We start from the raw sequence: 26,211 nt of genomic DNA on the forward strand, positions 1-26,211 counted from the left end.
AATCTGATCTCTCTGACCCATCTCAAGTCCCGCCCATGATGAGCCCTGACTTCTGTGCTCTATTCTGCAGTTAAATCTACGGTGTGAGGTTTCCATTAGAAATTCGGAAGCCTATGTTCACAGGATGCTCATTTAACAAGCAATGCTAGCTATTCGTCGTGCTTGCTTCTGTTTCATGTTTCAGGAGCATCTGTGCTTCAGGAATCTGTGGCCTGCACTGTAGAATGCAAGAGTGGCAGAGCTTTCCTGTCTTGGGCCCGTGAGAGGCTCCAGGCCACCAACTCAGCACTCACCACCAGCCAGCCAGTCCTCAGGAAGAGCACAACCCCAAAGATGTTGATCATGCAGGATGTGAACACACCATCCCAGGTCCCAAACAGCACAGGCTCCCACACGAACAGCTGGGTCTTCCACCAGGGCTGGGGCTGGGCCAGGGCATCCTGCAAACAGAACACACAGAAATCAGCTGAGGGGCCATTGGGAGGGCCAGGGATGGCAAGAGAGTGGAACAGGAGGAGGGAGGTAGGAGAACTCAGCTTAAAAACAGTCCTGTCTTATTGTGCCAGGGCAAGTGTGTGTGTATACACACACGCATGCACATACACACACATGCACACACACACATCTTGAAGCATACCTCTACAAAAGGATCACTGTTCTCTCATAACAACAGTGATTCCGTATCCATATGTAGCAGAGACTCATTATTCACAAACGTAGTCCTTTTCCTCTGGTCATCACTCAAGTAGTCAGGGAGTCAGGTAGACTCCCAGCCTCTTTGCAGCTAGAGGTGGCTGTGTGACTGAGTTCTAGCCCTTGGAATGCAGGCAGAAGCAATAGATGACACTTCTAAGTGAGTGTGAGATTCTGGGTTTCACCTCCTGGGGCTCATGGTCATGAGCCCTCTTCATCCTCCAGTCCTAGCAGGGACAGCAGCTTCCGGCAGTTGACGTTTGGCCAACCTTTCTGAAGCGCTCTTTGCTCCTTCAGCCCTTCTAACACCTCTGCAATCAGCCCTGTGGATGAGATTCCCTGTTTAAAATGACTGAAGTTATTTCTGTTTTCCTTACTGAGCACTAATACAGTGATCTCTGCTGATACCCCAGGATTCTACAGCATTACTGGACAATTGTTTGGAATCAGAGGCGAATAATGAAAAAACAGATTCCTTGCTCATTTTTCCAATTCACAAATAACAAAGGCACTTATAAACACTCAAATGGAAACCCTTTACTAAAAAAACCATAACTTGGTGGATATACTAAAATGATCTTAAACAAAACCAGTAGTAACTCACACTGTGAATGCTCTTATGAAGGTTTGGCAATTAATCTAAACTCAAGCATGAACAGAGTCTTCCAGTGACCACAAACGACTACAGCAGTGATTATGGTTCTCAGCTGGGTGGGGTGGGTGGGGAGAGGGAGGCATCCAAAGCTAGGAGTCACTGTGTGCAATGAATCTGGACCTGGTGAGCAAATGTTATCCATAAACACAATAAAAAGGCAGAAAAATCAAGAGTTTAGGGGAAAATCCAAGATCCAGAGTCCACGGGGCATGGCTCCTGAATGGCTGAGAACAATGGGTGCGCCCAGGATCTAGAACCAAAGGCTGAGGCCAACGGCATGTGCTCAAAACCAAAAGGGAGGATCCCAGCTCCTCTTCCACCTCCTGTATCACACATCCACAGATCAAGAAGGGGCCTCGAGAAATACTCAGGGATCTCAGTTCAGCCACATGGGACTGATGGGCCAGGGGACCCCCTGTGTCTCCGTCAGTCTCCAACTCCGTAAGCTTCATTTATGCATGTACATGACTGCTTGCCTGTCCTTCACAAACCACAAATGAGCAATCTCCTGAAAGTCAATAATTGTCAGAACAGTCCTCGTGGTTCGGAACAAAGACTCTGCCAATCTAGGCTTGTCCTTGAGCAAATGGTACCAAAGGACCTGTCTGGGGAATGCAGGAGTTTTTCCCAGGATCCTCATCTCGAAATTCAGGATGGGTCCCAACTTCCTGTCTCTGCTTGTGTTCCACTTCCTATCGTGGCTTGCTACAGGCCGACTGTTCCTCAGTAATAACAGTGACTCTCAGCAACAAAAAGACTAATACTGTAGAGAGTGCCATCAGCTTCCACAGGAGCTCTCTGCTCTGCTCCTCACAGCAGCCCCGTGAGGCAGGCCGGGAGGGGGCCCCACTGAGGGCTGAGGAGATGGAGGCTGAGAGAAGAAACCTGACGGCCCAGTCTCACAGCCAGGGCTTCCCCCAGCACTTGTAAGATCTGTGCTTTTCCCTGCCCCACACTCACCTAAACATTACTTGCCCTTTTTGCCCCTAAATTTAAGTCTTTCAGGTTTCAAATTCTAACACTCTGGACTTTGCATAACTGCGAATACATCTGCCTCACCCATGAATGCCTTTGTGATGACAGAAACCTTATTCCTCTTTCACGCGTGCCTTCATTTTCCCACTCTGAAGGCTGGTTTGCATATGCATTTGTTTACCTGCTGGTGTATGAAATGCCTTTCATTTCCTTGATCTCACTGGACTAGTCAATCAGCCTCAAGGGTAGAAACTTAGAGCAGGTAGAAACTTCAGGAAACCCTTTACCCTGAGAATGAAAATATAACTGGTTTAAAATGGGTTTGGTGACTGAGCCCTGGCAGCTTGTTTCAGGATATTGAGGGGTGCGTACCTACCTTTTCTCACCACATGACAAAAAACCATAACTAAGTCTTCCCACAGTCTGCTCATCGGAGACTGGGTGGGAAGAGCGTAGGTTTGACCCCAAGGGAGTAACCCTGATGTTCTTGGAGAAAGAGAGAGACACTACATAAGCCCAGCAAGAGACAGAGAAAGAAGGAAAAGGACGAAACCAAAACAGAGAGAAAGGGGAAGCGGATGAGATGGAAAGCCCCAGAATAAAATGCCAAATAAAGCCCCCGAGGGATATTTCCCAGATGCCACGCTGCCTCCCAGGCATCCATGTAGAAATAGCAGCTTGGGGCTGGGCGCAGTGGCTCATGCCTGTAATCCCAGCACTTTTGGAGGCTGAGGTGGGTGGATCACTTGAGGTCAGGAGTTTGAGACCAGCCTCGTTAACATGGCGAAACCCTGTCTCTGCTAAAAAATACAAAAATTAGCCGGGTGTGGTTGTGTGTGCCTGTAGTCCCAGCTACTCGGGAGGCTGAGGCATGAGAATCACTTGAACCTGGGAGGCTGAGGTTGCAGTGAGCCGAGATTGCACCACTGCACTCCAGGCTGGGTGATAGAGTGAGACCCTGTCTCAAAAAAAAAGAAGTAGCAGCTTGTGTGTCCCCGCTCTTCTCACAGATCCCTTGTCCAGGCTCGCCACATTTGTGATGCCATTCAGACTTTAGCTAGTGCCCAGAGCTCGCCTCTTGGGAGAGGACTGGCTGGAGAACTCAAAGCAGCTCCCTTGCGTCGTGAGAGCTCTTGCTCTGTCCTGCATGCTCTCCCGTTCTCTTCAGCTCCTGCTCTGACAGGCTGAGGGGCAGGGCCACGGTCTGCAGTATGGGCAGACATGTAACATGAGGACAGAATGTCAGCTCCCGTCCACATACACACAAAGTACTGGATTCTCCTGAGTCTGCATCCCCAATTCCTTCCCCTGAGGCAGAAGGAAGGAACCCCTCAACCCAAATAGGCCCTCCCACAAAGTCCACGCTAAGATTCTCTGAGTGCCACCACCCAGTCATTTCTGTTGCCCAGGGGAGGAGGGGGTGGAAGGGCTGGGGTGATGGTTGCTGAAGGTTAGGCCAGTTCCAGGCTCTCTTGTTAAACACCAGGAGAGAGGTCTGGTCCCAACCATGGGTAGCTCTCTTTAGGACCTAGTGTCCCAGATTTGGGCCCCAGTCCTCAATTCCAGCATAACACGAATCCCATTCAACATCCTATTACATAGACATAATGGGCTGGGGAAATGGAATGTACCCTACGCCCAGCATTGAGTCTACAGCAAAGTAGAGATAGAGGATGAGGGGGATAAGAAAAGCAAGGGGCAAATCAATCCTTCAGAAAGGGCAGCATAAAACATGCCTGAGGGCAAGAGTCCTCTCCTCCCTGAAGACCCTCAGCCTGGCAGGGGCCAGCTTGACAGGTTCCAGGGGTGCGGCGACTTGGCGCCTGGCCCAGGATGATCCCTCTGCCATGCTCCTCATTGCTAGGGTCTTCCTTCCCAAGCCCCCAGGACAAGAAGCCAGACTCCTGTCCCTCTGAGCCCAGGGGCCTGCGCCCCATGCTGGAAAAACCATGACTGCCTGGTGGGTGTTTTTAGTTCAGAAGGGGAAATCGTTCTCCTGTGAATAATCTCCATACTTGAGCGAGGTGGGGGGCAGATTGGTGGGGGTAGGGGGTTGTCTAGAAAGGTGGGGAAGTTGCACCTGAGTGGGAAATACCCTCAATCCTGCATCCAGCAAGCAGAGCTGAGTAAGAGGCTGGAAAGTTCTGCCAGAGGCAATGACATGAGCTCAGCCCCAGAAGCCTTTTGCCTCAAACAGTCACCAGCTAAGTCTTCATGAATGCATCTGCAATGTGAGATGACACCTTTTCTCCTTTCTGGGAGCTGGAGGAAAAGCAATCAGGTGAGAAATTCTGCTTCTGTCCATGCAGGTCAGGGGTGTAGGTGGAAGCAAGACCCGGCCTGCCCCTTTCTCCCAAAGTGCACCTGCAGAGACTGGTTCCACCTGGATTACATACACATGCGAACCAGCAGATGGCTTTCTGAAAGTTAATTATTGGATTATTAATTAAACATCAGAGAATATACCCAAGCTGCTGCTGAACTGCAATCCAATGGGCAGACTGAGGAGCCTCATTCCTTTCCCCTGCCTCTGAACCGGCCCCATGTGCTGGACCACAGGGGTTGAGAGCTGGGCCGGGCGCCAGCATGGCTGTGGGTTCCATGGGCCACAGTCCACATGTGCAGCTACATGCCTGCCTCAGGGGGGTTCTGTAAAGTTTAGATGAGATGATAGTTGTGAAAGTTTGTGTAAACACGAAACACAACAGAGGATTTTAAATATACATGAGGATTTCTTCAGGGAAGTTGGAAGGAAGACAAAGAAGTCTTTTGACTGCATTTGCTGCTTTCCCCAGCTAACTTGTCTTCATGTTTAAAGTGGAATCCTTGCTCTACAGCTCAGCCCTGAAAGCTGCATCTCTAACCCCTGCCCAGCCCAGGCATTCTGAGTAAGAGAGAGCCCATCCCTTCTGTTTTGTAGTGGGAGTTCCAGAATGGACCTCCAGTGAGTGCTGCACCATGTGACTGATGCTGGAAATGGAAATGGCTCTGTAGCCAAGGAAGCAAGGATCCAATTGGAGCCGTCAAAGTCTGATTTCCCTGGGTTAGGATCTGGGCAGCACCCTTGGTCTGTATAGATTTAGTCATTCCTAGAAATGTGAGGTCTTCGTGGCTGTGTCAGTCTCTTCTACCACAGAGCTGGTATGAAAGCTGGGGTTGAAATCTAGTCATTCCCACAGACTCAATCTGTTGTTTTTTTTTTCTCCATATCTGTGCATCTTCACACTTGTTCAAGGCTGGGATTCTCACAAGGGCATGACCTGGTCACACATGGCTCAGCCCCCACAGTGATAAGACCATCAGAGGCTGTGAAAACTTTGATGCCGAAGTTCTGCCTCCCAGGACCACACAGCAGCCTCAAAACTCAGAGCCCAGAGACGAGCTCTGGAAATCTGATGTCACCTGGCAAATGACAAAACCCCACAGCAGCCATGTCAAGGCCACCTAAACAAGGGCTTCCTCTGCCCTTCCCAACCTCCTTAGCAAAAGGGCAGAGCTTTTCCTGCTGGACACAGGCTGCCGCTAGGAAGTCTACCTGGATTTAACACAAGGAGGAGCAAAATAGACCCTAATGCCCTCCCCCTAATAACAGGTGAACGAGTGAAACATCAGCTGCAAAAAGGTTATTATCCCAGGTGCTTCAGTGGATCAGCCACTATTCTATCCATTTAAGAATTCTTATGTAGTGAGTAGACCCATTCATATAGTTAAAATTTTTGGAATCATGTTAATATTTTACATATACTCAAAATCAAATACCATTAAATCAACAAAGATGAAAGTTAAAAATCTAAATAGAATGCAAAGAGAAACAAATTATCCTAGCTGTATTTCAAATGAATGACATAACCATACTTAAAGCGGAAAAAGAACTAACCAGAGTAACTTATGAACACAGTACTTTGACTATGTATCACATTCGAAAACAAAAATAACTGCAATTAATATTAAATGCCAGATAGAAAATTTGGGTATTTGTAGGAGTATGAATTACCAATTCTAAATCTGCTTTCTGTGAATTATAAGCAAATAACAAAATATATTGAATAAGAGTCAAGTTTCTCACAGTTGGAGAAGGAATTCCAACTAAGGAAATAAGAGGAGAATAACCCCCATACTGAGGAATTGGAGTTAGACGTATTAGTATGAATTTATGGTTTTTAATATATAGAGACCTAGATAGATCACTGTACATATTTATATTTACATTCCTTCCCTCTGCCCACTTAAAGTGTCTATAAGGCCAGGCACAGTGGCTCACACCTGTAATCCCAGCACTTTGGGAGACAGAAGCTGGATAATTGCTTGAGGCCAGGTGTTTAAGACCAGCCTGGGCAACATAATGAGACCACACCTCTACAAAAAATAGAAAAAGTAGCCAGGTGTGGTGGTGCATGCCTGTAGTCCTAGCTACATAGGAGGCTGAGGCAAGAGGATTGCTTGAGCCTAGGAATTCAAGGTCACAGTGAGCTACGATCATGCTGCTGCACTCCAGCCTGGGCTACAAAGGAGACCTTGTCTCAAACAAACAAACAAAAAAAGTGACTATAAGCCAAGACATCCCAGTGGCAATGAACATACCTAGCACCCAGATCTTGATTTCTAAATATCATTCTTCACTTTAAGGAACCAGGGCTCCTTGCAGAAGTTGCTAATTCAAGGCTAGGGCAGAGAACGTACAAAATGAGTCTGGAATATCTTGTACCAGAAAGTAGGGAAGTGCTAAAAAGAAAAAAATGACAAGGATGTGTCAAAAGGACACAAGAGCCACTTGAAGGGGCTCCCACTAGCCAAATCTGGCACAATTTGGCCCTGAAAGTAAATAATAGCAATAGAATATTCAAGGAATAGAATAAGAATCTGAGTCCATACAGACATAAATAAATTAATTAACCGATTTTTTTTCTTTGAGACAGGGTCTTGCTCTGTCACCCAGGCTGGAGTACAGTGGCATGATCACGGCTCACTTCAGCCTCAACTTTCCAGGCTGAAGCAATCCTCCTGCCTCAGCTTCCTGAGTATCTGGGATTGCAGGTGTGCATCACCATGCCCAGCTAATTTTTGTATGTTTTGTAGAGACAGAGTTTTGCGCTGTTGCCCAGGCTGGTCTCAAACTCCTGGGCTCAAGTGATCCTCCTGTCTCAGCCCCGCAGAGTGCTGGGATTACAGGCGTGAGCCACCCCACCCGGCCATGACTGATCATAATATATCTATTTCTGCTTATTGTCACTGAGTGGACCTGGAGGCTGAGGGCTGGAAGAGCAACTGGAATTGCTGTAGTGCCAAATATATCCCCTTTTATATTGATGTGGCCCTGTCAAAGGTATCATTCCCGTGTGGGAGCAAGAAGAGAAAGCCCTTCCTTACAGTGGAAAACCAAATGATCCATATGGAAGGAATTATGGGGTTAGAAAATCACCATTTTGCAGCCATCACAGCAATAGCCAGCTCTGCCAAGAATCATCAATGGATGCTAATGCTAGTGAGTGAAGGATTAATGAGGAAGAGGGTATTTCTATAGTCTCAAAGCATCTACAAATTCCTTATTAACAAAAAAGAGAAATTAGTAACTTTAGAGGGGATTAACCTAGTGGACACCACCTTAAATAAATAGCCAAAGTTAACATCACCAATAATGGGACAAATGGAAATTATGTAGCTCCTACTATGATGTCCTGGGAAAAGTACTTTATCACTGCTATGGTGTTCCTGACAAAAATAGAAAACCTAAATCTACCTGTGACAGGTCATTCCCCAAACTGAGGGACATCATCCCCAATTCTGCCTATAAAATACAAAAAAACAAAAATAAGAAAACCTGAGGACATTCTACAAAATAACCAACATGTGTTCTTTAAAAAAAAAAAAAAGAAAAGAAAAAAAAAAAAACAGTCAAGGTCATAAAAGACAAAGAAAGGCCAAGGGACTATTCCAGATTAAAAGAGACTAAAGAGATTGTCACAACTGGCCAGGAGCGGTGGCTCAGGCCTGTAATCCCAGCACTTTGGGAGGCTGAGGTGGGTGATCACCTGAGGTCAGGAGTTCGAAAACAGCCTGGCCAATATGGTGAAACCCCACCTCTACTAAAAATACAAAAATTAGCTGGGTGTGGTGGCGGATGCCTGTAATCCCAGCTACTCGGGAGGCTGAGGCAGAAGCATCGCTTGAAACTGGGAGGCAGAGGTTGCAGTGAGCCGAGATCTCACCACTGAACTCCAGCCTGGGGGAGAAGAGTGAAACTCTGTCTCAAATAAAATAAAATAGAGAGAAATCACAACTAAGGGTCATGTATGATCCTGGATTGGATCCTGGAAGGAGGTCTTGGGGAGAAGCTGGGGGATGTTAGTGGGATAACTGGCAAAATTTTAATGTAGAGCTACAGATTAGACAATAGGATTTTTTTTTTTTTTTTTTGAGATGGAGTCTTGCTCTATCACCCAGGCTGGAGTGCAGTGGCGTGATCTCGGCTCACTGCAAGCTCCACCTCTCGAGTTCACGCCATTCCCCTGCCTCAGCCTCCCCAGTAGCTGAGACTACAGGCGCATGCCACCACGCCCGGCTAATTTTTTTGAATTTTTAGTAGAGATGGGGTTTCACCATGTTAGCCAGGATGGTCTCAATCTCCTGACCTCGTGATTCACCCTCCTTGGCCTCCCAAAGTGCTGGGATTACAGGCGTGAGCCACCATGCCCGGCTGACAATAGGATTTTTCTATGTTAAATGTCCTGATCCTGAAAAAGATACTGTGGTTAGGTAAAAAAACATTCTTGTTCTTAGGAAATAGACACTGAAGTATTTATGGATAAAAGGACATGATGTCTCCAAATTGTTTTTATATGGTTTAGAGAAAATATATACATATATATAGAGAAAATGGTCTAATGATAAAGCAAAAAGGCAAAGTGTTAACAAGTGGTCAATCTGAATCGACTGAGTCAAGAGTATGTGGGGTTTTTTATTGTATTATTACAACTTTTCTGTAAGTGTAAAATTTTGTCAAATAAATAAATAGGTTGCAAAACATTATGAATGTATTTAATACCATTGAACTGTACACATAAAAATAGTTAAGAGGGTAGGCCTGGGGCAGTGGCTTATGCCTGTAATTCCAACACTTTAGGAAGCCAAGGCAGGAGGGCCACTTGAAGCCAGGAGTTTGAGACCAGCCTGGGCAACATAATCAGACCCCTTCTCTAGAAGAAGAAGAAAAAAAAAAGGCCAGGTGTGGTGGCACATGCCTGTAGTCCCAGCTACTTGGGAGGCTGAGGTGGGAGGATCGCTTGAGCCCAGGAGTTCGAGGCTACAGTGAACTATGCTCACGCCACTGCACTCCAGCCTGGGTGACAGAGCAAGACCTGGTCTCAAAAAAAAATAAAATAAAATACATTTTTATAACCAACTATAATAAACATGAAAATACAGTTCCAGAAAAAAATGGTATAAACCTTGACAATGTAAAAATAACAAAGCAACTATTAAAAATGGAAATGAAATTAGAGAAATGGAAGGAAGTGTATGTGTGCCAATGTCCTATTTTTCATATGGGAAACAGGAAGTGAAATGATAACAAATTGGTAACCTAAGAAACTGAGGTATAAGAATATTATTTAAAGTTACAGTGAGAACAATTAGAAGACATGAAAACCAGAAGCCATTAGCAATGACTGCCACTGGGGAATAGAAGTGAAGAAAGAGGGAAGGCTTTTCATTTCATGTCATGCTGTATTGTGTGAATCCTTCTCACTTCATGCATGTAGTACTTCTATGATAAAAACCCTAGACCAGCCACAGTGGCTCACACCAGTAATCCCAGCACTTTGGGAGGCCCAGGCAGGCGGATCACTTGAGTCCAGGAGTTTGAGACCAGCCTGGGAACATGGCGAAACCCCGTCTCTACTAAAAATACAAAAAATAAGCTGGGCATGGTGGTGTGCCCTTGTGGTCCTAGCTATTTAGGAGGCTGAGGCGGGAGGATCATCTGAGCCTGGGAGGTTAAGGCTCCAGTGAGCCATGATCGTGCCACTGTACTCCAGCTGGGAACAGAGCGAGACTCTGTCTCAAAGAAAAACAACAACAACAACAAAAACTAACTTATTTTATGTTTAAAGAAAAAATTACCACATTATTAGAAATATTTTAAAAACAGAATGGGTTTTTTGGCTGACCTGGCGTTAGGGATACCGTTTATGGCTATATGTCATTTTATTCAGTGGATGAATTCACCAAAAGATTCCTGTGATTTCCATCACATTTTAAAATGTATTGAATACATGGAATACTTAAAGATGGTGAATCCTTTTGTAAAATCAATGTCTACCTCAAAATTCTTTGTGTATCTCAAGTTTTTAAATTTGTTTTTGCTTTGTGTTATTCTTTACTAATAACTACCTAAAATTAAAAAGGAAAGTGACTCAAAAGGAGTCATGGCTTTCGGTTTTAAGTTGAATTCTATGAACACTGAGACTCATGGTAGAGCAGGAACGCAACTATTTTTGGCTTAGCGAGGGTTGCTCAGCCACCATTGCCTCAAGTTAATCAGTAAGCTCCTAAAGCCTGTAACCAGGGACAGTGACCATGGATGTGATTTACCGGATATCTGCAGACTGGGAAAAGAACATGCTAGAATATTTACACAGGTGAGTGGTTTTTACCACACTACCCTTTTTTCTTTCTTTCTGACTGTTCATGTGGGGAAGAAGACATTCACACAACAAATCAAAAACAAACAGGCTGGACATGGTGGCTCACATTTGTAATCCCAGTGCTTTCAGAGGCTGAGGCGGGAAGATCACTTGAGGCCAGGCAAGGAGTTCATCACCAGCCTGGGAAACACAGTGAGACCCCATCTCTACAAAAAATTTAAAAATTTGCCAGACATGGTGGCATGTGCTGTAGTCCTAGCTACTTGGGAGGCTGAGGTGGGAGGATCCCTTGAGTCCCAGGAGTTTAAGGCTGCAGTGAGCTATGATCACATCACTGCACTCCAACCTGGGCAACAGAGTGAGACCCTGTCTCTAAAAACAAACAAAAAAAAGGAATGTAAATAGGACCTTTCTCCCAAGCAGTGGTAAATGTTAAAGCATTATTGTATTAGAAATGCATCAAAGCCAGGTGAGGTGGCTGATACCTGTAATCCCAGTATTTTGGGAGGCCCATGGGAGGATTGCTTGAGCCCAAGAGTTCAAGACCAGCCTGGGCAAAATGGCAAAACTCTGCCTCTACAAAATATTTTTAAAATAACCAGGCATGGTGGCATGAACCTGTGGTCCCAGCTACTCAGGCCCAGGAGGTTGAGGCTGCAGTAAGCCATGATTGAAAAAAAAAAAAAAAAAAAAAGAAGCATCAAAGCTTAAATAGGTACTACCTCTAAAGACTTTTCACGTCAAGCACACCCACCCTTTGATTAAGGTGTTAAAATTCAGAAAGAAAAAATTTAGGAATTAGATTAAATTATACTTGATAATTATTGAAGAGCAAAAAGAGATACTGAATTGAATTATACTGAAGTATGTGTATTTCTTTTTAATTTAATTTTTTTTGAGATGGAGTCTCACTCTGTCACCCAGGCTGGAGTGCAGTGGTTTGATCTCAGCTCACTGCAACCTCCGCCTCCTGGGTTCAAGTGATTCTCTCACCTCAGCCTCCTGAGTAGCTGGGATTACAGGCACCTGCCACCACACCCAGCTAAACTTTTTTGTATTTTTGTAGAGATGGCGTTTCACCATGGTGGCCAGGCTAGTCTCGAACTCCTGACTTGAGGTGATCTGCTCGCCTCGGCCTCCCAAAGTGCTGGGATTACTGGCATGAGCCACCTCGCCCAGCCGTATGTGTATTTCTCTTAATCCTACCACAATTAATTGATAATGTTCTAGGAATATAGAACTATCTAATGTTTTAACTGTTATTCTGAAGAGATGTGTTTTGATCAGAGAAAGTATAAAATGAATGAAAAGGTAAGCTAAAACTCAGTTACTCTCCCCTACAGGAAGCCAGGGTGTTCAATCAGGCCGGGCGGCCAGAGTAAAAGCACCACCTAATGGCACCTTATTCAAATTACAAGAATAGTACTTCAGAGGCATTACCATAGCATCTAGGCTTTCCTTGCAAACCCCAGACGATTAAATGATGGCAAATGCAGTATTTTGTCTATATCTGACCATGGATGAAATTTAGCTTAAGGCAGTAAGAAGGTTTGAAGTTACCTAGTCCCTCTATTCATAGCTAGGTGGAATGTATTAACCATGTTTTTTTTTTTAAAAAAAAAAATCTGTATCTAATGATGTTATGACAACTTAAAAATCTTGCTGACCAAGGACATGAAAAACCTCTACAATGAGAACTACGAAACACTGATGAAATAAATTAAAGAGGACACAAACAAATGGAAAGACATCCCATGCTTAGAATTATTAATGAGAAGCCGGGCACGGTGGCTCAGGCCTGTAATCCCAGTACTTTGGGAGGCCGAGGCGGGCGGATCACCTGAGGTCAGGAGTTTGAGACCAGCCTGCCCAACATGGTGAAACCCCGTCTCTACTAAAAACACAAAAATTAGCCAAGTGTGGTGGCAGGCACCTATAATCCCAGCTACTCGGGAGGCTGAGGCAGGAGAATCGCTTGAACCCGGGAGGTGAAGGTTGCAGTGAGCTGAGATCACATCATTGCACTCCAGCCTGGGGGACAAGAGCGAGACTTCATCTCAAAAAAAAAAAAAAAGAATTATTAGTGAGAAGAATTACTATTGTTAAAATGGCCATACTATGCAAAGCAATCTACAGAGTCAATACAATCCCTATTGAAATACCAATGACATTGTTCACATAAATAGAAAAAAAAAACCCTAAAATTTGTATGAAACAACAACAAAAAATGAGCCAGAATAGCCAAAGCAATCCTGAGCAAAAAGAACAAAGCTGAAAGCATCACACTACCCAACTTCAAAATATACTACAAAGCCATGGTAGCCAAAACAGCATGATATTGGTATAGAAACAGACACATAAACCAAAGGAACAGAATAGAGAATCTGGAAATAAATCCACATATTTACAGCCAACTGATTTTCAACAAAGGTGCCAAGGACATATATTGGGGAAAGGACACCCTCTTCAATAAATGGTACTAGGAAAACTGTATATCCACATGCAGAAGAATGAAACTAGACCCCCATCTCTCAACCTATACAAAAAGCAACACAAAATGGATTAAAGACATAAATGTAACACCCAAACTATAAACCTGCTAGAAGAAAACATAGGGGGCATGCTTTGGGACATTGGTCTGGGAAAAGGTTTTATGGCTAAGATTTCAAAAGCACAAGCAACAGAAACAAAAATAGACAAATGGGGTCATATTGATTTAAAAAGTTTCTGCACTGCAAAGGAAACAGTAGAGTGAAAAGACAACCTGTAGAATGGGATAAAATATTTGCAAGATATTCATGCAACAAGGGACTAATATCCAGAACATACAAGGAACTCAAACAACAGCATAAAATGACTAATCCCATTAAAAAGTGGGCAAAACATCTGAATAGACATTCCTCAAAAGAAGACACACAGATGGCCAACAGGCACATGAAAAAATGCTCAACAGCACTAATTATCAGGGAAATGCAAATCAAAACCACAATGAGATACCACCTCACACCTGTTAGAATGACTATTATCCAAAAAATGTAAAATAACAAGTGTTTGTGGGGCTTTGGAGAAAAGGGAACACTTGTGCACTGTTGGTGAAAATGTGAATTATTACAGGCATTATAAAAAACAATATGGAAGCTCATTAAAAATTAAAAATAGAACTACCATATGATCCAGCAATCCCACTGTGGGTACTTATCCAAAGGAAAGGAAATGAGTATACCAAAGGGATGCCTGCACGCCCATGTTTATTGCAGCCCTATTCGCAATAGCAAAAGGAGTCAACCTAAGTGTCTATCAACAGATGAATGAATAAAGAAAATGTGGTAAATGTATACAATGGAAAAAGTATTTAGCCATAAAAATGAATGAAATCCTGTCATGTGCAGCAACGTGGATGGAACTGGAGGTCATTAGGTTAAGTGAAATTAACCAGGAACAGAAAGACAGATATCACATGTTCTTATCCATATGTGGGAGCTAAAACAGTTGACTTCATTGAGCTAAATAGTAGAATGATGGTTATCAGAGGGTGGGAAGGGGATTGGGGGGATGAAGAGAGGTTGGTTAATGGGTATAACTGTATAGTTAGATAAAAAGAGTAAGTTCTAGTGTTCTATAGCAAAGAAGGGTAACTATAGTTAACAATAACTTATTGTATATTTCAAAATAGCTAGAGGAGAAGATTTGAAATGCTCCTAAAACAAAGAAATGATAAATATTTGAGGTGATGGATACCCCAATTACCCTGATTTGATCATTACACATTGTATATATGTACCAAAATATCATATGTACCCCCATAAATACGTATAATTATTATATATCAACTTAAAAATGTTTTAAAATCTTGCTGGCCTAGGAAAGACTGACCCTCTCAGACCTAGTCAATTCTCAGAGAGAGCAAAAGGCTTAGCCATGAACACAGCTTTCTTAAGCAAAACAACCAATGCTGAGTCTATACCACCAAAGACCACCTCCTCATCTAACTCACACACCAAGCCAAGATTTCTCCTGACCCCAATCATCCCAGAGCCAGACACCTGGCAACCAGAGGCCACCCCTATAACCCAGAGCCCACTAGAATTGTTCAAACTGCCAGTCCTAAGCTGTCCACCGTGCCCTGCCTTTCCTCTCCTGCAGAAACCCCAATAAACCCTCACTCCTGTCTTCAGCCCCCTGAGCATCCCTGGTGCTTCCCCTGTGACCCTGTGTGGCATAGTGTATTCTCTCTTCTCAAGCAAGGTAAGTGACAGAAATCTTCTTTCAGTGGCATTGACCTCTGCATGTTCTCACCTCTGTAAGTTAAAATACGGCGGGTACAAATGAGTCACAGAACCCTGCCTAACTCATTTCAGTGAAGAACACTTTCACTCCAGTTTCTAGGTGGGACACTTTTATCCAGAAAATGTCCCCACTCTATTTTTTACAAATATGCAGCATTTGGGGCCCAGTTGTCATTTTGAGGCAAAGTAACCAACAGGTCTTTAAAGTGGAAAGGGGGAAAGACAGAGGAGAAAGAGGAAAGGATGTCAGTGTGCATATGAAATGCTCCCGCCGCATCTCAATCCTGAGAACAGGATCTGCTATTACTTCTCTCCAGCTCCAGGAGCATAAGCCTCTTGTCTTCTGCTGCCTTTAAAGTTGCTTCTGTCCATTGACCAGAGGTGGTTTTATGGTGAAGCTAACAGCTTAAGCCTTAGGATGCATCATTTGGCATTTGGTCCCTTCCAAAGATTATGCCAAATTTTCTATTTGCAATTTGTATCCTTTTTACTAGAGAGTCCATAAAAATGGTATAAGCTTCATGCCCTACAAAACCTGGGATAGTGAGGGGGTCATGGCCCTAGGAATCCCAGAATTGAGCCCTGCTCTTCCACCCAACCATTTGGGCCCCAGTGTCCTCATCTTAAAAAGAGGGGCTTCAAGAGATATAAATATGCTTAAAGAAAAAAAAGAGGGGCTAACAAGACCGTCTTGTCTGAAGTTCCCTTTTCCTTCCTCCTCAGCCGCATTCATTTTTCTACATCTACTAATAAAGCAATATGCTATTGCCTGGCACATGGCTGCTGAGGCTCACTTTGCATATTGCTTTTTAAAGATGCTAAAACAGCCCTGAAGAATGCATAGTAAAAATAAAAGTCAGTTCTTAACCATACACTGGCTAATGAGCACCCAGAAAATATGAGCCAAGCTTTTGCAATGAAGCCTGACACCCATACTCAAAATTGGATATGTCAGGGTCAACTCAGGGCTGTGTTCTGGGGCCAGTAGCCTTGCTTCTAACCTGGTTCTGCCTTCTAACCTTGCTCTGGGCAAGTCATTCAATATTTACGTCCTCCTGGACCCACTACTGCTGGAACTCAAGTCTCCGGGCTTGCTTCTTGACACGACAAGCAAATGGACTAGGCCAGAAGATCTCTGAGGACTCCTCCGTGTCTTGATTGTTTGGTTCTATTTCTATCTACCTCTCTTGCCAGTGCCACTTCTCTATTCACCATTGCCCCAAAACTTGACCAGGCTCTATCTTACCACACCAAGCTAACTCAGGTAAGCCATCTAATTGAAGAGGAAAAGACAGAGAAAAAGTGTGTATTAGTCCGTACGTGCATTGCTATAAAGAAATACTTGAGACTGGGTAATTTATAAAGAAAAGAGGTTTAATTGGCTTATGGTTCCACAGGCTGTACGGGAAGCATAGCAGCTTCTGCTTCCAGGGAGGCCTCAGGAAACTTTCAATCATGGTGGAAGGCAAAGGCGAGGCAGGCATCTTATGTCACCAGAGCAGGAGCAAGAGGTCCTGGGAGGTGCTGCACACTTTTAAACAACCAGATTTCATGAGAACTCACTCACTCACTATCAGAACAGCATCGAGGGAATGGTGCTAAACCATTCATGAGAAACCACCCCCAGGATCGAATCATCTCCCACCAGGCCCTACCTCCAACACTGGGAATTACAATTAAACATAAGATTTGGTGGGGACACAGATACAAACCATGAGAGAGCAAGAGAGGAGAGGACACAGAAGGGAAAGAGCCGGGACGCTGTACAAGAAGACGGAGCAGAGTCAGAACCCAGGCAGGTCTCAGAGACCTGGAAACTCCTCCTCCTGTGCTTGGGCCAGACATAACGGTTCTGACGGGGAGCCTGCTCCCACAGCCTGCAGCGGGTTTTTTCTAGAATAATTAGCCAGACTTTGGCCTGCAGACCTCCTAGAAAAGGGTCCACATGGACCCACTAGTGCTACACTTCAAGTCTCTGTGGTAGAGCAGAATGCAGAAAAGCATGAATCCAGTGTACTAGTTATATTGGTTTTTGGTGACTTATTCTCAGGCCAGCTTCCCTTTTAAGTTCCTGTTGAGACCCTCCAACCCTGAGAGAAGAAAGACAAAAGCTTCAGGCTAGCTGGAGGCACTTCTTATTCCATAAGAACTAGGAGATTGCTGTTGTTTTTGTACTTGGGATCCTGGCAAGAACTGTCATTCAATAAACACCTGGTAAATGAAACCGAGTTTTCTCCCTATTCCCAACGCTAAGAGCATGAGATTCCGCTGGACTTCAGACCTCCACACAGCTTGTCAGCTTGCCATCTGTTTTTGTCTCAGGCTACCTGCTTTCTCCTGCCAACTCAGTCTTCCTGAAACACCCAGATCGTCACAGTCCTGTCTGTCCAGTACCTGGCACAGACAAGCACCCAATCATGGCTCATTAGCCTTCTGTTCACCTCCCTCTGCACCGGCTGTTTCTTTCTTAGTTTTCAAGCCCCAAGTTTCACAGCCTACTCCGCTGGGTTTCTGTGTGCAGTCGGCTTCATCCAATCATCAAATAAGCATTTTACTTAGGGCTTGTCATGAGAGAGGCACTGGCCCAGACCCTTCCACATATGGCATCTCCTTTAATCTCATAAAAACCCTGAGAATCAGGTCCACTCACCCCATCACATAGTTGTGGAAATAGACTGGGAGCCTGTGGGTAACTTGCCCAAGGGCCCAGCCTATCCAGCAGCACAGTCAGAATGGGAAACCCAGAACCCAGGTTTGAGTCTACCACCAGAGCACACAAAGTGCCTCCAGATGGAGGCCCCTGGAACAAGACTTGGCCTGCCAGCAGTTCGGTGGGTCTCCAAACACACACTCACATTCCCAAACCACTCCAGACTCACCCAGGCCTAGAAAGCACACATCATCCTCAATAGACTGCCCACCCAGCAGGTTGTCTGGAACAATGTCCCACATTCTGGTGTTGGCCCAAGGTATGATTTTGGGTTTGAGACTCCTGCCTTAGGTCTTCTGCCTGACTCAGCTGTACTGAGTCATGCATTGATTTGCCAATGGATCCTTCTGCTCATTTATACCACTACCCCCTGGATTAAATACATACTCCCCTTAGTTTAATTATTAGCCATTTATATAATATAAGCTGAATGCTGACCAGGAACCAAGCACTATACCAAATATTTACACAAATTATCTCTTTTAATTGTCTTCATTCTCTATGGTAGTTTCAATCACTGGGCAGTCATTTTGTAGGTGAGGAAATGGAGGCTTAGTGAGGTTACGAAACTTGTTCAAGGTCACAAAGTATTAGAGCCAGGACTTGACCCAGGCAGCACATGCACCCTCGACCACCACACCATTAACACTCAGATCTACAGCTCCTTCCCAGCTGGTTCACTTATTACTGACCAATCTACACACACACACACACACACACACACACACACACAGAGAGAGAGAGAGAGCGAGAGAGAGCTACCCTATCTGGTCCTAAAATGATTAAAGCCAAACCAAGAGTCCATTCATTCACCCTCCACCTAACTTCCAAGTGTCCCCACCCTTGCCAAACTTCCTGTGAGCCACTTTCTAATCACCGTGACCAAGAGAAGAGCAGGTCAAGACTGAAGGTGGCATGACACCCACTAGCCTGTCTTCCCACTGGGCACTGCCTCCTAATCTTGTGTTCTGCAGGCCCCAAAGCTCCTAGCAGAATTTCTGATCCCCAAGACTGGAATAAAATTGTTCAAAGGTTCACAGGAAATTTCTTGAGGGCCAGCCACTCCTAGAGTTCAGCTTCCAGCATTTTAGCCACCTAACTTACTCTCTGTTCCCACGCAGAGGTCCTTAATTTGCCATCTGGGTGGCTTTGCTTATACCATTTGGAGCAGGAGGCACATAGCAAAAAGGATGAAAGCTTGGGACTTGGCATCAAACATGCCTGGCTTTACAGTGCTACAGTTCTTCTTGTGTCAAACCAAAATAATCATATCAACTTCAGAATGTTGTAGTGGAGATAAATGAGGTAATGCATATTAAGTGCTCAGTATACAGTAAGCGCCCACTAATTGGTAGCTATTATCATTTTCTCACCCTCCCACCTGGAATATGCTTCCCAAGTCCACCATATGTTCCACTTCCACCATTACTTTAAGACTTAATGCAAATGGCAACTCACCCAATTTCTAGCCAGGTAAGTTCAGTTCAGTAGAACCAACACTGATGGGGCATCTTCTATACACAACACACCATGCCAGGTATTGGGGATACAAAAATAAATAAGACATGCCCCTGAATTTAAGTTCACAGCTTTAAGGGAGACAGAAAAGAAGCAGCTCATTTCAATGCTACATGGTAAGTGCAGTGACACAGGATGCTGTGGAACAGAAGGGATGAGTTAACCATCACAGAGGGCCCTGGGGGCCAAGATGAGGAGTCTGAGCTGAATTCTGAAGGCAGTGAGAAGCTATTGAAGGAATTTAAGCAGAGGGGTCAAATGCACAGATCTATGCTTCATAAAAGCATCACTTTAGTAGCAATGTGGAAAAAGAACTTAGGAGAGTATGAATCATCCAATCAAGAAATGGTACCTTAACAAGACAGTGCAGGGGAGGGAGAGAGAAAGAAAGGATGGATTTCTAAATCATGAACACCAAAGGCCTTAAAATTGGGCATTGGGCCATGTCCAATTCTTCGATGTTTAGCTATTAGGGGAGAAGGAGGCAACACAGAGATCATTGTATCCATCACATTTTAGAAATCAACTCTCTCTTAGGGCACTTATGACAATTTAACTTGCATTGTAGTTTTCTGTTGTTTGTTCATGTGATCAATCAACTAAAATTTACTGTCCACTTAAATACCAATTTAAATACTTAAATACCACTTAAATACTTGGGCGAAGGTTTCAGTGACAAATTGTTGATAAGAAGCATCAGCAAAGATCAAGGGAAAGATATAAGCTCTGGGGAATGGTGTGGTTCAGCTGGAAGGTGTGGCAGGAAGAAGAAGATGTGGGGAACTCAACTTGAGACTCAGGTGGGGTCAGACTGTATAGGGCTGAGGCTGAAGAGTTTGAGCCCTGAGTGGTGCACATGAGGAGACACTGAAGGTTTTAAACAGGGGAGAGAGGAACAGATGCCATCACATGGGAGATCTCAGAATGTCTTATTTGTCTCTCCTTTGGGAATTCCTGGGCCTCACATTTTCTATCTGGGTTTCTTGTTCATTGTTGATTCTCTCCCCTCTGATGGGGCTTGTCCCCCTGTTACAAGGCTGGGAAATCCTCCTGCCACTCTCTAGAAGCAGGAGAGAAACCCAAGGGATGGTGAAAACTTCATGTTGAGTGATCATGGATGGCAAAGACCCTGGGTGCACATAGTTTCTGGATAAACACTTTAGTATGGTTTATCATTATTATTATTATTTCTTAAGGGATCAGCTCTCCATTTCTGGGTAGAGCCACTTCAATTCCATATCTACAGAATGCATGTAACTAATGATCAGCAGGGAGAAGATAAAGAAAAAAGAAGAAAAAAAAATAGCAAACACCAGGGCATCCAGAAATCCTTTTGGCTTCAGAACATAAGAGTTTTTTCAGAAATCAATTTACCTTCTTACATTGGTTTGATTCAGAATTAAAATGAGTTCATATTATCTGAGTCCTCACTGTGACTGTCTGTGGAAGACCTCTCAGGATGGAGTTTGGAGTTGTGGGGGATCCCAGGATTCAAAATCCACCACAAATAATGCCAAAGGTTTTCTGTATATGAACAGTTAATAATGGCTATAATATTTTGGCTATAATATTTTCTCATTGAACTGGATGACCAAAATAGACTTTGGAGTTAATTACGTCTAAAGTGTACACTGTAATGTTTGCATCCAGCCCACTGTCTGGGGATCCCGGTGCTCACAGGCCTCCATCACAGACCCTGGCACATCCTGAGCCTACCTGCTGGGCTGCCTCATGGAAGAGCTCCTGCACCTGGGACATCTGGGTCATTCTCCAGCAAGCAGGGATCCTGGTGATCTGGACAGGGAGACTGCTCTGGAAGGTAACAGCATCCTTGGTCAGGCTGGCTTCTCCTCTCCTCTCCCCTTGTTGTCCATCCTTTCTCTCTACTAGAATTGTTCAAACTACCAGGCGAGGCCCTGGCTGAGGAAGAAACCTTGTCTACCTCATCTGGAAACTTGGCCAGGTTACCTTTTTGGTACCCAGGTAGATCCCGCTGGTCCTTCAGAGCCCACCTGTGCTCAAACCTTGCTGCCCTAGAGCCTCAGGCACTCCCAGCTCTCTCCTTCCCTGAGCTCCTTAAATACTTGAGGGTCAGAGCCAGCTGCCCTGCTGCCCAGCCCTTGAGGACACAGAGTCACACTCCTCTCCCACCCTCAAGTGCCTCGTGAACCCCTCTCTCCAGGAGGAGGGCATCATGACGCACTAGACCTGGCTGCAGGTGGTGAGTGAATGTAGCTGCGCCCTGAGCAGAGGGGAGAGGGGCCATGAGGAGGCTGTTTTGGGGCCCTTCTGGAGCAGGGCCGGAGAAGGGTAGGGGATTGAAGAGGGTGAGTGAGAAAAGGCTGGACAGGACTAGGGCAGCTCCTCAACCCACCCCCCCAGGCACCCTCCCCTTCGCGCTGGACCTGGCTTTCCTTGAGGGGAGAAGGGAGTTTGTCCCCTTGATCTGTGTGGCGCCTCTCCCCAGCACAGTGCTGCAAGGTAGACGGGGCTCAGGACCCTTTGGAAGAAGGAGGAAGGGGGAGGAAGAGAGCAAGGGGGAGGGGTAGAGCTGATCGTCCTGGGAAGAGGGCGACTAAGGACAGCAGCCAGCGCTGGCGAGGAGGGAAGGCGCCCGGAGCACTGAGTGGGGGGTTGGGGGAGGAGGGTTAGCCCAGTGGGAAGCTGGGAAGGCTGGGGGACTTGGTGGGCTGCAGTCCTGCCAAAAGCCGGGTGACAGGTTGGGAGCCAGAGCACCCGGGTGTCCCCGGCTGCCCGCGCCGCACAGAGCAAGGGACCCCAGGCCTCCGCTCGCCCTTCCCGCCGTCCCGCGGCCTCCGCAGGCCGCCCCGCAGGCCTCCGCCCACATTCACCCGGCTCCTCCGCGGAGCCCCTACCCTCACGTTTGGGCCACGCTGGGACCCGGGCCCCTTGGCACCCCACGCAGACGCGGACCCGCACCCCAAGTACTGGGGCCAGGCCCGTGTGCCGGCGCGCGGGTGACCGGCGGTAGGAGAGGATCCACCTGGGCGGGGAGGTGGGGGCAAAGGTGACCCCAGGCCTGGCTCCTAACTGCGGGCCGGGGAGAGGAACTGTCCCGAGACCACCCTCTCCACCCCCCACAGCCCTTCCGCCCTCACCTGCTCCTGGGACAGCCAGCTCCCAGCGCCCGGCCCTCCCGGTCCCCGCCCCGCCGCCACGTGGCTGCCCCGGCTCGGCTGCGCGGGTCCCAGCTGTCCCGTCCCGGCGGGAGCACCCCTGCCACGCCAGCACCGGGAGTCTCGGGCCCAGGTGGAGAGGAGGCGCTGCAGAGGCTTTCCCTCCGCAAGGGCCGGGCCTTCGCGCCTACCTGGACAAGAACATTCACCTGGGTAGGGGGAAGGGCTGGGGGAAAACAGGGAGTAGGAGCCGCAAGCCCACAGGCTCGACGTGACCAGCCACTGCCTCTCCCCCCTCGACAGTGCCACCAGCGGAGATGCCCAGCCCCGGGACCAGGGGACTAGGGACAGGAGCCTACCCTGTGCGGCTCTGAGGAGTGGCTGTGAGCACTGCACGCAGGACTGAGAAAGCCCGGGATGAGCCCGGAGTGCAGGGAAACCCGCAGCCCCCTGGGCAGATGTGGAGAAGCATCTGGACAAGCTGACCGAGACCCCGGTACCGGGGGTCTCCGTGTGTGCCTGGCTGCGTGATCAGGTGACCCCAGACTCTGAAGGCGTGGAACTGCTTTTGCCAGGAAAGCGCTCTGGGCATGCTGTGTAGGGGTGAATTACCCTTACCCCCTTCACCAAGACCCAGAACTGCCTTTCCTAGGGGTGAAGTAAGGTTTCCAGGGCCTCATGTTGCAGAAAAAAAGAACCCTAAATTAACATACAGAGAGATTAAATTATCTCCATTCCCAATCTGGCATATTTCCTAAACCTTAAATAACTTGAGAGGCTTCCATGTGGGCTTCTGAGAAACAGGAGGGCAGCTGGGAGAACTTCCCACGCCCACAAGCCTTTGTGTGAAAATCCCTAAAAATAGAGGTTGTTCTTTTAAAAACAAAAGGGAAGGCTAAGCCATGGGAACACTGACAGAACCTAACCTCTCGCTTCTGCTCCAGCAAAGACGTGTGTGAAGATATAGAACATCATATTTGCCATTTTTACCATTTTAAGTGTACAGTTCAGTGGTATTAATCACACACAATATTGTCCAACCATCATCGCTATTTCCAAAACTTTCATCGTCCCCAGTAGACACTCTGTAGCCACTAAGTACTAACTCCCCGTTTCGTCTACCCTCAGAGGTAACTCCCCTCATCTACTTCCCCTCTCTATGGATTTACCTATTTTGTGTATTTCATGTAAGTAGAATCATACAATACTTGTCCTTTTGTGTCTGGCTTACTTCACTCAGCATAATGTCCTCAAGGTTCATCCATGTTGTAGCATGTGTCAGAATTTCATTCCCAGCAAAGAAATTTTTAATAACCCATCTCTGCCAGAAAAAAAGACCCCCCAAAAGTTACAGATTAACCATCTGTGAACAAAGGATGAATGGGTGGACAGGCTGACACAGTCACGTTACTGGAATCCATTATGCAGTCACCGCTTGGCATCTGCAGGAGATTAGTTCCAGGCTCCCTGACCAATACCAAAATGTGTAGATGCTTAAGTCCCTGATATAAAGTGATGCAGTATTTGCATTTAACCTACACACATCCTCCCACATACTTTAAGTAATCTCCAGATTACATATAATACCTAATTCAAGGCCAGGCACAGTAGCTCACACCTGTAATTCCAGCACTTTGGAATTACAAAAATTCCAAATCTCCAGGCCAAGGTGAGAGGATCACGTGAGCCCAGGAATTCAAGACCAGCTTGGGCAACATGGTGAGAGCCTATTCTTTTCCCCACAAAAGAAATTTTAAAAATTAGCTGGGCATGGTGGTGCATGCCTGTAGTCCCACCTACTTGGGAGGCTGAGGTGGGAGGATTGCCTGAGCCCAGGAGGTTGAGGCTCTAGTGAGCCATGATCATACCACTACATTAAAGCCTGAGTGACAGAGTGAGATCCTGTCTTAAAAAAAAACAAACAATCAAACAAAAAAAAAAACTATGTAAATTGTTGTTATACTGTATTGTTTAGGGAATAATGACAAGAAGAAAACTTTGTACATGCTCAGTACAAAAAAGCTGCAACCATGCTTTTTTTTTTAACCAAATATTTTTGACCTGCCTTGGTCAAATCCACAGATATGAAGGGCTGACTGTATTTCCACAGATTCATCAGAATGATCAGCAGAGTCATTTTTCTTATTCACTTTTGGTGGGTCATACATGACACTGCTCTCTTTTTTTTTTTTTTGCCTCAAGCTGGTTTCCTGTTTGCTGTCACCTTCCGATGAGTCTCCCTCTAAGTGTCAACATGAATTTTGAAGAATCTGCATTCAATTCCATATCAGCCTGAGTTAAAAACTTTAGAATGGGGAATCCACCTCTCGCTTTATAACCACCTACTTCCTGTCACTCATCATTTTCTAAATAAATGAGAAGTTCCCTTCAAAGCTTATAAGCATCTTCTAAACCCAGAAACAAATATAGTTGTTTATTTTCTTCATGTTAAGGCTACAGAAACCTGCCCTTTGCAAAGAAAAATATATATATATCCTGCTTAATGTAGATTTTTCTTATAACACCTTAAAAAAACAAAAAAACAAAAACAAAAACAAAAACCTCATGTTGAAAAATAGTATCTTGGCTGGGCGAGGTGGCTTGCACCTGTAATCCCAGAATTTTGGGAGGCTGAGGCAGGTGGATCATCTGAGGTCAGGAGTTCGAGACCAGCCTGGCCAACATGGTGAAAAACTGTCTCTACTAAAAATACCAAATTTAGCCAGGTGTGATGGTAGGCACCTGTGATTCGGGAGGCTGAAACAGGAGAATTGCTTGAACCTGGGAGGTAGAGGTTGCAGTGAGCTGAGATCATGCCACTGCACTCCAGCCTGGGCGACAGAGTAAGACTCTGTCAAAAAAAAAGAGAGAGAGAGAGAGAGATAGTATCCTGCATATCCTTTAAACATTGCCATTTTTAAGATACTGCCCTACATGAACTAGGAAAAGCATGTTTGTTGCATCATTACTTTGTAATACTTTAAACAATGAGAACAACCTAAAGGTCCATCAACAGAAGACTGCTTAGATAAACGGTACAGCCATACTATGACAGCTGGCATTAGAAATAATTAGGTGTTTCTGGGCTGGGTGCAGTGGCTCACGCCTATAATCCTAGCACTTTGAGAGGCTGAGGCCGGTAGATCACCTGAGGTCAGGAGTTTGAGACCAGCCTGGCTAACATTTTTTTTTTTTTTTTTTTTTTGAGACAGAGCCTCGCCCTGTCGCTCTGGATGGAGTGCAATGGCATGATCTCGGCTCACTGCAACCTCTGCCTCCTGGGTTCCAACGATTCTCCTGCTTCAGCCTCCTGAATAGCTGGGATTACAGGCGCCTGCCACCATGTCCAGCTAATTTTTGTATTTTTAGTAGAGACGGGGTTTCACCATGTTGGCCAGGCTGGTCTCGAACTCCTGACTTCGTGATCCGCCCCCTCAACCTCCCAAAGTGCTGGGATTACAGGCATGAGCCACTGTGCCCAGCTGCCTAGCCAACATTTCTCATAAAAATACAAAAAATAAAAACCCCATTTCCTATTTTTTTTTTTTTTTTTGAGACGGAATCTCACTCTGTTGCCAGGCTGGAGTACAGTGGC

At 45.7% G+C, this 26,211-nt stretch overlaps 1 protein-coding gene across 15 annotated transcripts in view; it reads right to left on the minus strand.

The window, feature by feature from the left end:
* Positions 1-22,697, minus strand: part of SLC12A8 (solute carrier family 12 member 8) — a 130,385-nt gene extending 107,688 nt beyond the window's left edge. For 10 of the 15 annotated variants that reach the window (XR_010155740.1, XR_010155741.1, XR_010155739.1 and 7 more), the window contains exons 1-3: positions 22,599-22,675; positions 21,196-21,291; positions 294-440 (exon numbers count right to left, since the gene is read on the minus strand). Coding sequence is in view for 12 of the 15 variants with exons in the window: in XM_063807058.1 (XP_063663128.1) it covers positions 294-440; positions 21,196-21,246 (198 nt within the window). In the remaining 3 variants the exon portion in view is untranslated. Of the gene's footprint in view, positions 1-293; positions 441-637; positions 1,017-2,504; positions 2,612-21,195; positions 21,292-22,598 lie in introns of all 15 variants that reach the window. The other 5 variants (XM_016941817.3, XM_063807053.1, XM_063807056.1 and 2 more) reach the window with 5 other exon arrangements.
* Between the last annotated feature and the right edge of the window lie 3,514 nt (positions 22,698-26,211).

This window comes from Pan troglodytes, chromosome 2, assembly GCF_028858775.2.
Source record: "Pan troglodytes isolate AG18354 chromosome 2, NHGRI_mPanTro3-v2.0_pri, whole genome shotgun sequence".
Lineage (NCBI taxonomy): Eukaryota > Metazoa > Chordata > Mammalia > Primates > Hominidae > Pan > Pan troglodytes.